This window comes from Culex quinquefasciatus, chromosome 3 (genome assembly GCF_015732765.1).
Source record: "Culex quinquefasciatus strain JHB chromosome 3, VPISU_Cqui_1.0_pri_paternal, whole genome shotgun sequence".
Lineage (NCBI taxonomy): Eukaryota > Metazoa > Arthropoda > Insecta > Diptera > Culicidae > Culex > Culex quinquefasciatus.
In genome coordinates, this window is record NC_051863.1 from 24,672,491 (window position 1) to 24,690,438 (window position 17,948).

Here is a 17,948-nt window from a genome sequence, read left to right on the forward strand (position 1 = left end):
TTCCGTCCCGAAGCAAAAGCTTCAATCCCATTAAATTTTGTTTGTATTTCGTCCCACGCGCAAAAAACACCACCAAATCACCCTAAGCCTCACCCTCTGGTGAGGAAAATTTTCAGAAATTTACAAACCCGTCGTTCTCTCACTTTCTCGTTTGCGGTTTTAATTGAAATAAGGTCAGCCCGGCAAAATCCACGGATTTCCTCGCGCACTTGTTTTTCGCCGCTCGATTCTTCGATTATCGCCCATAAAGTGGCCAGCTTTCGATACTTTCGATGACAACTTGAAGGCAAGTCTTCTAAGGGTGGGGGAAGGAACTTGGGCGGGAAACTCATTGAAAAGTGGTGTTTATTTTTAGCCTTAATTGAATTTGGCAAACAACTCTGAGGAGTGGTCACATCTGGTAGAATCTGTTCTGTGCGAAAAGCTGGTGGAATAATTAAATTTCTACATTTTTTCATTTATTTAATTCAAATGTCAATTGGAGAGAGCGAAAAAGATGGCGGCGGTGTGGAAGTTGTGGATTTCCGTCGCGATTTATCTTGCCGATTTTGAAGTGTTTTTGTTGTGCTACGGTCCGGGAAAGTGCATCAATACAATAATTAAGTGGCAGGCTATCTGATTTTTGTGAAAATTACGCGCGTTTCTGTTTTGAAAGAGGTTTTTGGTCCATTTTAGTTTTTGTTGTCGTGAATCTAAGGAAGAAAAAATCAGCCAAACGTCATTTCTGTCAGAGAGTGCGCTCTCAGAGAGCGTCACAGGAAGGAGATTGTGTGTGTTCGGTGTGGTTTTGGTTTGCCGATGACGCGCCTCGACGCTGCTGTGCGGCGGAGAACAGTTCCCGGTTGGAGGGGGAGTCGGAGTGGCCGTCGCTTACTCTCCAAGGGCAAGGGTTCAGGCTCCTGAGTCGGGAGCAGGTGGCGGGGTGGTGCATGGTGGGAGAAGAGCGATGACAGCAGAAGCTGGTTGCTTGTGTGTGTATTTGTGTGAAGTGCAGATGGATTCTGCTGCTGCTTCATGTTTCGCGAGTGTTTCTGACAGACGTCATTTGAACTTTGAAGTGTAGTTTTGAAAAGGGCCAAATCTACACATGCAGACTTTAGATATGACCTGCAGACTTTTACAAACATTGGGTGAGCTCGTTTATGGCGAGCTTGGGTTTGTGCATTTAGGGTAGGGGAAGGAGGACGTTAAAACTTGTGCAGTGGATTTGTTCGTGCCCCAGAGGAAATATATATTGTTAATATTGTGAAACTGATTGAGGCAACATGTGAGAGGAGCGGCTGTTTGTAGGTCGGATGTTGAATACACGGAGCCGTAAGGCCGACGCAAACGGATTTGTGCGGTGCTGCAGTCGTCGGGCGGTGTGGTCGAGTTGCACCTGATTTCAATGCTGCGGCGGCGGAGCAGTCTCCAGTCTTCAAGACCCCGGTGAGCTCGTTCCTTGATGACATCTCAAGCATGTGTGTGTGTGTGTGTTGAAGAATGAAGAATGAATCAAGAGTGTGAGAGGAAAAACCATTTGCGAGTGAGAATTTATTTTTTCGTCAGTCGATTTTCTCCTTTGCTGGACATTCTACCCAATTTAGGATACTTTGTTATTTATTATTTTTGCAGTACAGGCTGTTTCTTTATATTGATGCCTTTCAAAAATAATTTGAAGTCTAATTTAAAAATCTTTCTTACTATAATGTTGAAGTCTAAAAATGTAAATTAGTATATGTGTGTATGAGAGTGTGAATGAGTTTTTCTGTTCTCTTTTCAGCTCAATAAATATTTAAAACCGCGTAAAATCTTCAGAATCGGTCGATAAATCCAAATTATATCTCATTGAAAATAATCGTTATAGGGTCATTCTTAAATAATTATTTATACGCGTTTTTGATCATTTTGCTGTCGTTTCGTTAGTTTGTCAACTGTACCTATAGAAAATCTCATTTCTTTAGAATCGTTTATCGAGAGACGCGCTGACATTTAGGATAGAACATTAGCGTGCGTTTTTGAATTTTTTTATTCGATTGTGAGTAGCGGTTCCTCACGGTTACTCTGCATCGTGTTTGTCGGAGCCTTTAATTTGATATTTTATTTTTCATAAGTCCTTCTTTTATCTTCGTTGATTGGAAGGCACGCCGCCGGTTTAGTTCGTTTAAGTTATTGTTTTAATTTCATTGCAAACGTTTACGTGGCGTCCTGTTTTCTTTTCGTTTATATTCATTGATCGCAATAATTTATTCCAACTGGCAGTTTAAGTATAAACTCATCAAACTATCGATTTTGAGGTGCGTTCGTGAAGATGAACGGTGCGCGTCGCGATCATCACGCAGAATTTTCGTTGCTGTTTCCGTCTTTGTTGTCCCCCGATTGCGTTTGTTTTTCTATCCGGGCGGATTCGCGGAGTTCGACAGTTGCGTTCGTGAAATTGAACGGTGCACGTCGCGGTCATCACGCAAGATTTTCGTAGCCGTTTCCGTCTTTGTTGTTCCCCCGATTGTGTGTGTTTTTCGATCCGGGCGGTTTCGCGTTTTCGAATAATATTTGGTTTTATCTTTCCACAGCCGGCTGTCTAAGATTGAACCATTTATTCTAAATCAACACCAAATAACCGGGAATAGTCTCATCCGCATCATCCGATTGTTTGCCTTGAGAATTCATAATCCATCACACCATTAAACAAAATTTATTGATTGGGTCGCATCATCATCCTCTATGATGAATCCTGGCCATTACCCTTACCCACTAACAAAATCCCAAGTAGAAGTAGTTTTTCCGGCACACGCGGGGGGTGTGGATATCGTATAGAACCCACCCTTGGTAGCAACCTGTGCTAACTAACATTCCCGTCCCAATCCCCCCGAGATCTACAAACTGACATGGCGGGCGCCGTTGGTGGCCAACGACTGTTACCTATTTGCTCCAGATCTAGTTTTGATGATCTTGATGTTTTATCTTTTCAGCGCATTCATACATGCTGTTGATAAGGGAAACACCATTAGATCGTTGAAGCGTATGACCGGTTGTATTGATAGGATATTACGGTCCTGTTCAGCAACGGAGAAGGACAACCATGGGTGATCTCTCATGCTCATGCTCATGCTCATGCTCATTTAATTCAAATGTCAATAACATTGAAAATCTTAACAATAAAAAAAATCTGCATTAATTCCAAGTTCGATTAAACTTTCTCACAAAAAAAAAGAAAGAGCTAACCACAAGACAGCCATTATTTCACCCCGCAGACTGCCTCAAGGGAGATTCGGTGCGCCCAAATGTATGCAATTTATCATAACTCTCACCACATCAGTAGCAGCAGCAGCAGTGTTGCCAGCCAAGCAACCGTTGAAAAATGTTTCTATTTATCGCCGAAATGTAGGCACTGTCAAAAGTTTTGTAAAAAATATGATAATTTATAATTCCTCGACTAAATATTCGAATTACAAAATTTTTATAAACGATATACAACTCGTTTAGACAAAGAACTTTATTTTACTGTGCAAAAGTAGCACCATACACACCAGGTGATTCACCCAGTCAAAATTGTTGTCAGTGTGGGTGTGTGTGTGTGGCCGCGTGAGATGAATGTGAGGTTCATCGTAGCAAACCCGTGACACCGTGTTTGGTAGAGGTCGCTCCCAGTCAGCTGTATACAGAGCCTGGTGTGCGGTAAGGTGTTGTGCCAGGATTTTGCCTGGATTTTTGGCGGTTTATGGTTGAGACGCGGTGCGCCTGAACGTAGGCTTGATTTATGGCCCTGACGTAAAGTTGAACGGCGAGGTTGTTCCCCATTTTTGGGAGCAATTTTTGATGGGTTGAAGAATTTTAGGGATATTTCAAAATGTTTTAGTGAAACTTGCTGTATCTTTTCATCATCAAAAAACTTTTTAAAGTATTTTGACTAAATTGCATGCCAATTTGAAGTTCAAATATTCTAGAACTCATATTACATACAAAAAAAAAGTTTTTCATTACTGCAACTCGTACACATACAGCAAAATATTTTCATCTTTTTCGTCTAGCTCTGTTACGTAATTTGACAAATTTCCAAATAAAAGATATAAAATTACACCGGGGACCGTGGTGAAGGGGTAAGCGTGGTTGCCTCTCACCCAGTTGGGCTGGGTTCGATCCCAGAAGGTCCCGGTGGCATTTTTCGAGACGAGATTTGCCTGATCACGCCTTCCGTCAGACGGGAAGTAAATGTTGACCCCGGACTAACCAAGAGGTTAGGTCGTTAGCTCAGTCCAGGTGTAGGAGTCGTCTCCCTGGGTCCTGCCTCGGTGGAGTCGCTGGTGGGCAGTTGGACTAACAATCCAAAGGTCGTCAGTTTGAATCCCGGGGTGGATGGAAGCTTTGGCGTAAAAAGAGGTTTGCAATTGCCTCAACAATCAAGTAGCATTGCAACATGTTCTGCTGTTTAGCTCCACGGAACAGTAAAATTTGGTCGACCATCAGCAAGATCGGCGAAGTCTACACAGCAACAAATCCGATGGTAAAATCGCATGCAAAAGCATACACATCACCTTTGTGTGCAAAAACATGTAATATTGTATGAGAAAACGTGTACACAAAAAGCATGTACCAAAGAAAAAAATCAGGTCTGATCACCCCAAAAATAACATCAATCCGGCGAGAGTCATATTCAGATTGCCAAGTCCGCGCCCCAACCCGCTCGGCTATCTCACCGCTGTGAAAATGGATGGATCAATGTCAATGTAACAGTAGGTTTTCCGTACGTTGTATACTGTGTTAACTGCAAACGATGTATGGGGAACCTACAACTACATCGGTGAAAATCTAACCTTATTTATAGCGGCGAGATAGCCAACAGGGTAGGGGCGCGGACTCTCGCCGGATTAATGTTATTTTTGGGGTGAGCAGACCTGATTTTTTTTTCTTCGGTACATGCTTTTTGTGTACACGTTTTCTCATACAATACTACATGCTAATTTAGATCATTTGAAGCATTTTCATAAAAGAAATCAACAATTTTTTTTTTGCTTTATGGTAGCAAATGAAATTCTAACGGATTGTATTAATTTTTCTGTATTTTACGTAGTTTTGGTAAAATTTTGTAGTATTTAAGATGAAACCATATTCAGAATGTTTTTGAAACTTATTATTTAGAGGATTTGAAAATAATTCTTAAGAAACTAAGGATTTTACTATGAAGCAGATGAAGTTCTAAAGAAAAGATTAAAATTCTCTGTATTTTACGTAGTTTTTGTAAAATTTTGAAGTATTTTGGATGAAAACACACTCAGAATGTCTTTGAAACTTATAATTAAGATCATTTGAAACATTTTCATAAAAGAAAAAATAAATTATTTTACCATAATGCAGAAGAAGTTCTAAAGGAAAGTAGAAAATTTTCTGTATTTTACGTGGTTTTGATAAAATTTTGTAATATTTTGACAGTGAAATTGTAGAAAATATTGTTGAAACAAGTTGTTGATATAGTTTCTAATATTTTCATGCAGAAAAAGTAAGTTAAATTCGATAAAAACTTTTCCGGTCCTTTGAAATTATTTGGAATTTCTGAAGTTGACGTAGTTTAGTGAAGAAATTGTAGTATAAAGGAAGTTTTAAAATCATTTGTTTGTAACCTATTTCAACTTTTCCAACAATAAAATAAATAGGTTATCGCGATACATTTTAAGTTCTCTTCAGAAAATGAGTAATTTTCATTTTTTTCTGTATTTTTAAGTAGCTTTGTGAAAGTTTTTGAGAAAATAACTTAAATTTGAGTAGCTCATCATAATTCTGAGATCGTAAAAAAATTTTGATATATTATACCAAAGTAATTTAGTTTTTGCAGCGTAGCAAAAATGTTCGTTAGAGTCGCTTTTCGGAAATACCTACACGCGGAACAAAAATTGTTCCGACTAATTTAGTTGTAGTAATTAGAGAATTGATCGAATCCAGATCTGCAAAGTACAAATCACTGGAAAAAAAGAATCATCCAGATTGGTTGAGTTTTGGCTGAGAACCAGCCAGTTGAAGTTACCGTTTCAACTTTTTTTCCGCCTTGGACGGAGGAGTGTTAAGAGTTTCACAAAACTTTTTCTTTCAAATTGAAAATCGATGCCATTGTTTTCGAGATATCGTTAGTTGGAAATTACTAATACTTATTAAATGTTCATTGTAAGCGGTTCTTTGTAAGCGGATGTTTCTGGGTTCGATTCCCATCTGCTGCAACCTTCCATCGGATGAGGAAGTAAAATGTCGGTCCCGGCCTTGGTTGTTAGGCCGTTAAGTCATTCCAGGTGTAGGAGTTGTCTCCATGCCATAAGTACAAACAACACACCAAACTAAGCCTACTCCGGTGGAATCGCTGGCGGCGGTTGGACTCGCAATCCGAAGGTCGTCAGTTCAAACATTGGGGTGGAAGGTTCCTTGGAGTAAAAAGAGGATTGGGTGTTCTCCCCATTCAAGCCTTCGGACTCCTAGGTTCGAGCAGAAACTTGCAATAGAGACCACAAAAGACCCGGGGGTCGTTAATGTGGATGGTTTGATTTTTTTTAGATGTTCATTGATTCGGACTCATTTCTAGACTTTATATCAGAAACTAATTTGTCAAATTACCAACGGCTTAGAGAGAGAGAAAAAAAATATTTCCGGAAATTTGAGATACCAGCCTTTGAGATATTTATGAAAAATTCACAAATTCATAAACTTCGTAACTATTTTTTCTTTCAAAAAGTCCTTAATATAATTTACAACTTTGCCGAAATTTCCAGGTCAAGGCAGCTTTAATCTTCTTAGTCATTTCTTCAAAATGCATAATTCCATATATTTTGTATGAACAACCAGCAAACTTGTTTGTCAGGGGTGCTCAAAGTTTTTGAAGGCCGGGCCAAATTTATAAAATAGGTCATCTATAAAATGAAATAACGTAAATTTAATTTAAAGTGTAGAAAATGCATCAATTAGTCGTTTTTTGTTTATTTCTGTAATCTTCTGAAAATTTTCGCAAATTAAAAAAAAGAAAACAGAAAATATCATTTTTCAGTGGTATTGTTGATTTTTTGTCTTAGGCATCTGAAAAAAATTAGCTGAATGTACTTGTGTTTTCAATTAAATTTCAAATTTTATTTTATTTAAAAAATGGTGACATGTAATCTTAACAATTTATGTAACGGCGTATTTTTATCAATAAATTAAGTGTGACTGATGAAAATTGTTGAGAGCCAAAACTTCAACATTTCAATAAAAAAAAGTTAAAAATAGTTTTAAGCTCCCGTAAAGGTAATTTTCAATCATTATGTTCAAAAATGTAAAATTCGACGAAAAAAAACATAAATAATCTCAAACATGCTCAAATGATTCTAAACGCAGCGGAAAGCTTTTTTAATAGCATTCAGCTGATTTAGAGCGTCCAATTTCCCGGGGTTACAAAATTTCCAGGAAACGGGAAATTTTCAACAAATTTCCCGGGAAATCCCTGGAATTCCCGGGAAATTTGAAATATGACGAAAATTATTCTGATCCTGTTTCTGTTTAATATTTTGCATCCGAATTGTATAGAACGGCATCATTAATGTCCAAAATCAGTGTGAGGATCTTGGCTTGAATGCTTGTAAAAAATCATGAAGCTATGAGAAGATAGTATATTTTTTTTTTATTTTTTATGCTATCTTTCAAATCGTACCAAATAAACAAAATATTATTATTATTTTTTTGCTAAAAAGTATTTTTTTAATGAAAGTGTTTGGACAGTGAAAATTGATGCCCACAAAAATAAAATTGCTTTTAAATTTGTCTCAGTGACCATAACGTTGAAACAAAAAAAATATCATGTAGAAATAATGTTTCTTATGGCAAATTAGGGGAACAGCATCTAATTCCAGCGTGCCTCTAATGTTGGCAGGTCAGAACTTTGGCATTCAATTAAAGCTTATTAAAAGCGTTTAAAATTGAAATCGAGTGATAAATAGCTCAATAAGAAGTGAGCAAGCAAGTTTCTATCAAAATTTTTGCAAAATTAGTTGTTTAAATAGTGAAAATCAGCAAATTGGATGGAATTAGGTGCGAGTGCTTAACCTGCCAAACATACGAGAATTTCCCCTACTTATTTCAGAACAAGTATTTTCAACTTGTGAACAAATAGATTATCACTGTTTCTTGATACCAAACTCACAGTTTTACAAAAATTGAAGCGAGTTTTTGAAATAATGGTTGGATTCTTTGGGTAAACTTCATAAGATTTTTCATGGTTCCATTTATGGAACGATTTTAGTTATATGGTTAAATGTCCTAATAAATTAATTAGATTAAAATAATTTTCATAGTGTAAAAGTGGTTGAAATTAAACAATATTTTTTCATATTTTAAATTTACCGATTATATCTTGAATACTTTTAAACAAATTCTTCTTGAACAAACCTTTTTGAAAAATTTAATCCTATCAATTAAATTTTTATCCAATTTGGTCAAGGTAAACAAAAATGGTGAATATCATATTTTCAAATGATATAACAAAAAAAGTCGTTAAAATAAATTGTCGAAAAAAAATAGGCAATATTCATGCCATAATAGCGTAATTTGTGTTGCCCAACATATAACCAAACAATATTCCTAGTTGTGAATGCTTCAGGAATAAATATTATCTGAATTAAAACTTGGCATGAAATTAACAGACATAGTTCAATATGAACATTAAATTGAAATGAATAAAATCAAATAAGGTTCTCTAATTATTGGTGCCAAAAAGGTAGGAAAATGTATACTTCCATTTGTATTTCGGGAATTCCCGGGAAATTTACAAATTTCCCGGGAAACGGGAAATATTTTTTTCCGGGAAATCCCGGGAATTCCCGGGATTTTTTTTCCCGGGACGGGAAATTGGACGCTTTAAGCTGATTGCACTGCAAAAACTCAATGGGCATGATTTTTTGAAGTTTTTTGAAAAAAATATTTTACTCCTGATTTTTCGACCCAATTTTTAATTATGGGGGGAGGTGGAGGTTGGTCGACAAAAGCTTTGTAAAATGTTTGCAATAGTTTTTCGATTTCTTTTTTTTTTTTCGCCTTAGACGGAGAAATGTTAAGAATTTCACAAAACTTTTTTTTTCAAATTGAAAATCGATGCCCTAGTTTTCGAGATATCTTTAGTTGGAAATTACTAATGCTTATTAGATGTTCATTGATTCAACATTTTTCTACCTGAATCAGATGGTGTCATGAGTTGGAATCATGAGGGAAGGTTTCTAAGTGCATATAAAGTTTGAGGATCAGTTTATAAAAGGGTTATTATGACTTTCGAATTAATATAGAATACTTATATTTTTGCAATTATTATAGATTTTTACCTAAATCAAATTTGAATGTTTTATAAATATTTCCAAAAATTTTTGATGAAAGTTTTGACGATATTTACTAGTTTCACTCACATTGGACCGTGTCAAATCAAAAAAATCAAACCATCCACATTAACGACCCCCGGGTCTTTTGTGGTCTCTATTGCAAGTTTCTGCTCGAACCTAGGAGTCCGAAGGCTTGAATGGGGAGAGCACCCAAACCTCTTTTTACTCCAAGGGACCTTCCACCCCAGTGTTTGAACTGACGACCTTTGGATTGCGAGTCCAACCGCCGCCAGCGATTCCACCGGAGTAGGCTTGGTTTGGTGTGTTGTTTGTACTTATGGCATGGAGACGACTCCTACACCTGGAATGACTTAACGGCCTAACAACCAAGGCCGGGACCGACATTTTACTTCCTCATCCGATGGAAGGTTGCAGCAGATGGGAATCGAACCCAGAATCATCCGCTTACAAAGCGGACAGCGTAACCATTCGGCCACGCACTGCCGCATTGGACCGTGTGAAATTGTTTAAATTGTTTTGATTATTACCATTAAAAAAAAAAAACAAAAAATTATGTCCTAAAATGGGAATCAAAATATTGATAAATTATTAGTTTTTAACCAACAAAAAATAAAAGAAGCGTAATAAAATTCCAAATAAACTATAATTTGGAAAAAGTATAAAATCACATTACAAATGGTCAACGGGCCATTTTACATGATCATTCAAAATAGGTCTGCGGGCCACAAAAAATCGCCTCGCGGGTTATACTTTGGGCACCCCTGCTGTATATAGACTGGAATGGAAAAATTGCTTCCTTTGTAAAAAAAAAATGTAAGGACAAAGTAACATAAAACGCAAAGAAACGTCGATTTGCGAAATCTTAGTGAACTTTTTAAGAGTTTCACATCAGAATTGTTTTAATGATTTGTATTTCCAAATTTCATACCTGGCTTGACTCTGTCAATTAATTTGAAATCAATTTGAAAAATCTCAAAACAAAAAAAAATTGTGAAATGTAATCAAAACTATTTCAACCAACAGTAGCACCAACTTCTCATCACCATCAACACCAATTACTGCAACACTTTTTCCAACCAATTACAACCACTTTCTCTGCCACAATCAAACAGTCGTCTCCCTCCCCGGAGACAACTCCGAAATGCTCGAAAATTTGTCACCACCCCACGCGACACGGTGCCAATTTCGGCGGTTCCAACGAGCATAAACTTTTCCGGCGCATGTTTTATGCTGCTCGCAACAACAGAAAGAAGCGAAAGAGAGAAAAAAACAGTCACAGACCAATTTCCCTACCCAGTCCGTAAACTGCTGCAACCGGCTGGTAATCTGCCACAAATGCAATGCGATAACAAAACTATGCCATGACAACACTCCGATGGTGGTGGCGCCAACCAACCTGCGGTGTGTGAGTAGAAACTCCCGAGTAGCAGCAAATAATCCGGAAAATTAAATTTCATGAAAAAGTGTTCCCCCCGGGGCCGCGCGGTTAGCGGACAACGGTAAGCTAGTTTGATAGTTGGTGGGGTTTTTGAGACTGTCAGATGGGGTTGTTTTGAGTTAAAACAGCCAAAAATCTTCTTTAAAACATTAATCCGAAATTCGATCAGACTTTAATCACAGACATTCAGACGTAATTCTTTTTTTGAAACTTATAAATCGAAAACTCGGTAACTTTAAATTCACCACAGTTAATTTGTCAAAAAAAATCTAAAATTTTCCCAAACTAACCCCACTTGGCGGTCCTAGTCGCGTCACGATGGCGACAATCCACCGTCCCTTAGAGCCCCCTCCAAAACTTACCTGTAATTTTGCACTCCCGAGGATGCTCGTCGCTGGCGTCGGCACAGTCCGCGTCCCCGTCGCAGATGAAGCTCACGTGGATGCAGTGGCCGTCGTTGCAGCGGAACTGGCGCTCCGAACACTGCAGGGTGCCGTTCACTGGGGGAAAAAAACACGGAAAAATATAAAGTAGATTAAAATCTGAGCTGGAGTGCAACAAAAAAACTACGGGAAATGGAACATGGAACATGGGAAATTGATGCAGCTGCTGGCGGAATTGAGGCACCGAAATCTGGACCAGTTGGGAGGCATTTTACGAGCCGAATTAGGGATTAAAAAGAATATTTTCACTGACAAAACATAACAATATTCAGTATTCTGGAGCATTTAAAAATAGTATTATTAAAGGATGAAATACAAAGTAAAAATTCCTCTCTTCAATTAAAATCCGGCTGAATGGTAGACTGTACGATTTATCAACAACTAATTTTCAAAGTGCTTGGAAGATAGCATTTGCTCCAGGACCAGTATAGAAAACTGCTCAACTGCTAATTAATAGTTGCCATGACTTTTCCTCTCCAGAATGCAAAAGGATTACAATTTCTCTATAAGGCAATGCAAGGAGTTTCTGAAAAGTGATAAAATGATTTGAAAGCAGAGCAATTCTCTACGAAATCGGTCTTTTATCATAAATTTTAATTTTTGTATTTTTTAATCCGACCGAAACTTATTTGGTGCCTTCGGTATGCCCAAAGAAGTCATTTTGCATCATTAGTTTGTCCATATAATTTTCCATACAAATTTGGCAGCTGTCCATATAAAAATGATGTATGAAAATTCAAAAATCTGTATCTTTTGAAGGAATTTTTTGATCGATTTGGTGTCTTCCGGAAAGTTGTAGGTATGGATAAGTACTGCACTGAAAAAAATGATACACGGTAAAAAAAATTTGGTGATTTTTTGCTTAACTTTTTGTCACTAAAACTTGATTTGCAAAAAAACACTATTTTTAACTTTTTTTAGAGGGCAACAAATTCCAACTTTTCAGAAATTTCCAGGTTGTGCAAAAAATCTTTGAGCGAGTTAAGAAATTTTGAATCAATACTAATTTTTTTCAAAAAATCGAAAAAATTGTCGCAAAAATTTTTTCGACTTCATTTTTTGATGTAAAATCAAATTTGCAATCAAAAAGTACTTTTGTGAAATTTTGATAAAGTGCACCGTTTTCAAGTTAAATCCATTTTTAGGTGACTTTTTTGAAAATAGTCGCAGTTTTTCATTTTTTTTAAACAAGTGCTCATGTTTGCCCACTTTTGAAAAAAAATATTTTTGAAAAGCTGAGAAAATTCTCTATATTTTGCTTCTTCGGACTTTGTTGATACGACACTTAGTTGCTGAGATATTGCCATGCAAAGGTTTAAAAACAGGAAAATTGATGTTTTCTAAGTCTCACTCAAGCAACACACCATTTTCTAATGTCGATATCTCAGCAACTAATGGTCCGATTTACAATGTTAAGATATGAAATATTCGTGAAATTACCCGATCTATTCGAAAAATATATTTTCAAAATTTTAAACCAAGACTAACATTTTAAAAGGGCGTAACATTCAAAATTACTTAAACTTTAAGTGACAAAAAGTCAAGACTAACTTTTCAAAAGAGCGAAACATACAATATTACTAAAACTTTTATGACAAAAAGTTAAATTAAAAATCATCAATTTTTTTTACCGTGTATCATTTTTTTTCAGTGTAGTTCTTATCCATACCTACAACTTTCCCGAAGACACCAAATCGATCAAAAAATTCCTTCAAAATTTGATTTTTGAATTTTCATAGATCATTTTTGTATGGACAATAGGATGACAATAAAAAATCGACATCAGAGATACCCTCTGACTCGATTCCTAATGCAAAAATAAGTATCTGGCCAATTTTGAGAAAAATCGGTTAATGCTAAGGGGTCGCTTTTCATAGTTGAAGTTTATATGGGGAAAATCACGAAAATGTTTTTGATTTGATTTGATGAGATAACCAACAGGGCCACAAGGATGACCTATGTAGCGGTTGCCTAGAATAACAGTGGCTCAGCCTTAAAGGGAGCATCTTCAAATTACTGCCGTATGAAGGGCCAAAAGGGAATGGTTGGACAGAAATCTTGGGCTTCAATCCATTTGATCGTCTGTCACTTGTGTCCTGAATCTTCAACTGTGAGCAGTTCTCTACGGAATCGGTCTTTTTTCTTTAATTTTAATTTTTGTATTTTTTAATCCGGCAGAAACTTTTTTGGTGCTTTAAGTATGCCCAAAGAAGCCATTTTGCATCATTGGTTTGTCCATATAATTTTCCATACAAATTTGGTAGCTGTCCATACAAAAATGATATGTGAAAATTCAAAAATCTGTATCTTTTGAAGGAATTTTTTGATCGATTTGGTGTCTTCGACAAAGTTGTAGGTATGGATACGGAATACACTGGAAAAAAATGATACACGGTAAAAAAAATTGATGATTTTAAATTTAACTTTTTGTCACTAAAACTTGATTTGCAAAAAAAAACACTATTTTTAATTTTTTTTATTTTTTGATATGTTTTAGAGGACATAAAATGCCATCTTTTCAGAAATTTCCAGAATGGGCAAAAAATCTTTGACCGAGTTATGATTTTTTGAATCAATACAAATTTTTTCAAAAAATCGAAATAGCGGTCGCAAAAATTTTTCAACTTCATTTTTCGATTTAAAATCGAATTTGCAATCAAAAAGTACTTTAGTGAATTTTTGATAAAGTGCACCGTTTTCAAGTTATAGCCATTTATAGGTAACTTTTTTGAAAAAAGTCGCAGTTTTTCATTTTTTAAAAATAGTGCCTATGTTTGCCAACTTTTGAAAAAAATATTTTTGAAAAGCTGAGAAAATTCTCTATATTTTGCTTTTTCGGACTTTGTTGATACGACCCTTAGTTGCTGAGATATTGCCATGCAAAGGTTAAAAAACAGGAAAATTGATGTTTTCTAAGTCTCACTCAAACAACCCACCATTTTCTAATGTCGATATCTCAGCAACTATAGGTCCGATTTACAATTTTAAAACATGAAACATTCGTGAAATTTTCGAAACTTTTCGAAAAAAATATTTTCAAAAATTTAAAATCAAGACTAACATTTCAAATGGGCGTTATAATGAATGACATAAACTTATTTCGGCCTAACGTCAAAGTGCTGATAAGGGAAATTTACCCTTTCTAATCAAACCCCTATCTTCGTCATATAGAGAGTTTGATGCTCGAATAAAGCTCCAAAAATACTATTTAGGCTATAAACTTACCAGCAACAGCACCGCCTCGAGTAAGCACGCAAATTTATGCCATTTACTGGCCAAAAAGATCAAATTAAATGCACTTTTGATCATAATTTCTATTTTGCGAGACCATTTCTCAACATTTTGGTGGCACACACATCCACACGTAAGATCAGAGGTTAACTGCTTAACGAAAGTCGCCATCAATATCTTTTCACTTTCGCTTACTTTTTCACGGCGCTTTCGATACAAAACTGCTCCCAACTTTCGGCAACATGTTCTTTTGCACACTAGTTGGTCACTCACTTGAAAAATAATCCCGAAACATGTAAATAATTAGCAAGCGCCATCAAAAAAACAAACGCGCCAAGTCTTTTGACGTTTGACTTTTGACGACCCATTCCAATCGAAGGCTGAAGAAAACCGAGCGAGAAGCGAAGAAAAATAAAGAACAAATGGTGGCCACCAACACCACCAACATGCTGGTGCAGCGCCTGTTGGAGTGAGCAAGTGCTGCCAGGAAACTTTCGCTTTAAATGCTACTTTTCGTGAGTGTTCGCTTAAAATTTCATCTTTTTTGGCAGCACTAAGCAGACCCAAAAGAGCGCTGGAAGAAAAAAAGAACTATGCTGAAAATAGAAAAATGGACGTGGCCCAATGCATTCGACTGATTAGAATGCATTTTTCAAATATTTTTTTTAAATGTTTGTAAAAGGAATAGCATAACTTTTAATAAGAGTGAAAATAAACAGAAATGTTCACAAAAAGTTGCTCTACTCGTTGGTGTACTTGGTTTTAGTGAATTTCAAGGAACAATCTAGATTATCCAGCATCATTCAAACACGACCGCTTATTAGGCTTAAAATGGGCATATTTCCCCTAAGTGAGCATCAAGTGAACGATGAAAATAAATGCATATCCCCTAGCTCATGTTTCACTTCGCCAACCGTGAAATGACCACCAAAAAACGGGCTATAATTACCTTCTACTTGTATCGGGGAGCTCATCCTGTCGGAACCGGTCCACCAGCTGCACGGAACGTTCAACGTCTACACCAAACATCAAAAGTCCCGCACCCTGCTGTACGGAACCACGGTCGAGCTGTGTCCCCTGCTGCTGGAATCCTCCCCTGCTTCGTCCGCTCTGGACCCAGCTACGGCCCTGATGGCCGCGATGCTGATGGAAAAGATCAACGCCAACTTCCCCCAGCTGGTGCACCCGTGTCCGTACGAGGGCACCGTCAATCTGACCGGTGCTCGGGTGCAGTTCGGCATGGTGCCGCAGTACGTCGTGCCGGGCCAGTACGTCATCGATATGCGGCTGTTTGACGCGGGGAATCGAACGGTGGTCAACGCCAGGGTGGTGTTTACCCTGCTGGGAGGGGGGCTGCTCGGTGGGTTGAGTCCCAAGTGAATTAGAACTTCAAACAATAGTGAGAATGTAGAAAAGTCATGCTTTTCGACTATTAATAAAAGTATCTCAAAGTTATTCGTTGACGGCATTTTTAGAGTTTTTTGTTTTTTGGAATCTAAAGAATAAATATAAATGTAATAAATTTTTAATGTATAAACATTTCGAGCAATATGCTGCCCAAGAAGCCATCCCTCCAAACTTCCACGCAAATTTCCCAAACCAAGAAAAACAAAACGCCTTCGTTGCTTCTTTTCCGGCCAATTTGGTCAGCAAAACTTTCGGACCCAAAACAACAGCTGTGCTGTGCTGGCCGCCATTCTTAACTTTAGAATGACAACAAAAAAAACTAATGATGCAAAAATGTCCCCCCAAAACGAGTACAAGAGCAGCAGCATTAAACCCAGATTATGGAGTAAAAACTTTTGCGAAGTTATGAAACACACGTGCCCGCTGGCGAGCGAGAGGACAAAGTTTGGCCGAGATTGACCGAGAAACGGTTTCGGGCTGCTCATTAAACTGTACTCTACGGATTTGCGTAATTAGGTTGGGTTTTCTGGAGGGGGAGGGGGGGGGGGTATGCGTCAAAGCTAATGTTTTATTCAGCAAACTAAGGTTTGCGGGGAGGTGGGATTGGAACGTAACCACGTAACTAAAGCTTTAAAAAATCAACTTTATTTGAAGAAGAGATGAAAATTCTAAACCAAAGAAATACGACGGCTAAAAGTTATAAGCTGTTTTTCTATACTGTTTGCAAACTTTTAAAAGAGGTCAATTTTCGAAACTTTTGTTTCGATTTGTTATTACTTGCTGTGTTTTTTTTAAATGTTTTCTATCCGGTTGTATGTATTTTTTCAATCTTAGGATTGTTGCAAATATTTATCAAAGTTTATGCTTTCCAAATTTCTGAGCATAAGTGTTCTAGCTTCTGTGTGAAACCTTCACTTAGTTTGCAAATATTAACCAATTAAAAATTGAGGTTGATGCTCGAATAAAAAACTGACTTTTTAAATCGCTTTTATCTTTTCAGGATCAAGATGTACAACATTGGTCTATTTGAACAAAATGTAGAGTTTGTTTTTTTTTAAGATCTTTCTTTAAATTGAGATATATTTAAATGGAAATGGTGGAGATCAATGGTGAATAATGCATTACATAACCCTTTTCTCCCTATAATGTCGAATACAAGGCTTTTAATTTCATTTACAATCCTTAGCATTTGACATTATTCGTATGAAGCAAAACACGAACGAAAATCGAACCATTTTTTTTAAATAACTTAAAAAAATTAAAAAAGACGTTTGAGCAATTCTCTACCAAAACCGGAGATGGATTTTATTTGTATTTTTTTTATTTGGCTCAAACTTTGTGGGGGCCTTCCCTATGACCAAATATGCTATTTTGCGTCATTGGTTCACCCATACAAGTCTCCATACAATTTTGGCAGCTGTCCATACAAAAATGGTTTGTAAATATTCAAACAGCTGTAACTTTTGAGTGAATTTTCGGATCAATTTGGTGTCTTCGGCAAAGTTGTAGGTATTGTTGAGGACTTTTGAGAAAAAAATAGTTACACGGAAAAAAAAATTTGGAGATTTTTTTATCAACTTTTTTTTCACTAAAACTCAATTTCCCAAAATACGTATTTTTTGATTTTCGAGATTTTTTGATATGTTTTAGGGGACAAAAATCCGCAACTTTTGAGCCATAAAGAAACATGGTCAAAAAATCTGCCGCCGAGTTATGAATTTTTGAAAAAATAGTGATTTTTTGAAAAAATTGAAGTTTTATGCAAAAACAAGTTTGACATTACTTTTTAATGCAAAATTGAATTTGCAAACGAAAAGTTCTTTACAGATTTTTTGATAAAGGGCTCCGTTTTCAAGATATAGCCACCGAAAGTTTGATTTTAGCGAAATATTTGCAGTTTTTCAATTTTTAAAAATAGTGACCATGAGTGACCATTTCTAAAAATATTTTTTTTTGAAAAGTTCAGAAAATTTGCTATAAAATTGTCTAAGAGACATTGAAGATTGGACCTCTCGTTGCTGAAATACAGCGGCTTAAAGAAAAAGAAACACGAAAATTAAAGTTTTCTAAGTCTCACCCAATCAGCCCACCATTTTCTAATGACGTTATCTC

General features: G+C 36.7%; 1 protein-coding gene across 4 annotated transcripts in view; it reads right to left on the reverse strand.

The window, feature by feature from the left end:
* The window catches only part of LOC6052432 (very low-density lipoprotein receptor), a 550,801-nt gene that overhangs the window by 369,375 nt on the left and 163,478 nt on the right, over positions 1 to 17,948 (reverse strand). For all 4 annotated transcript variants that reach the window (XR_005278328.1, XM_038261675.1, XM_038261678.1 and 1 more), the window contains exon 2: positions 11,118 to 11,255. Coding sequence is in view for 3 of the 4 variants with exons in the window: in XM_038261675.1 (XP_038117603.1) it covers positions 11,118 to 11,255 (138 nt within the window). In the remaining variant the exon portion in view is untranslated. The remainder of the gene's footprint in view (positions 1 to 11,117; positions 11,256 to 17,948) is intronic.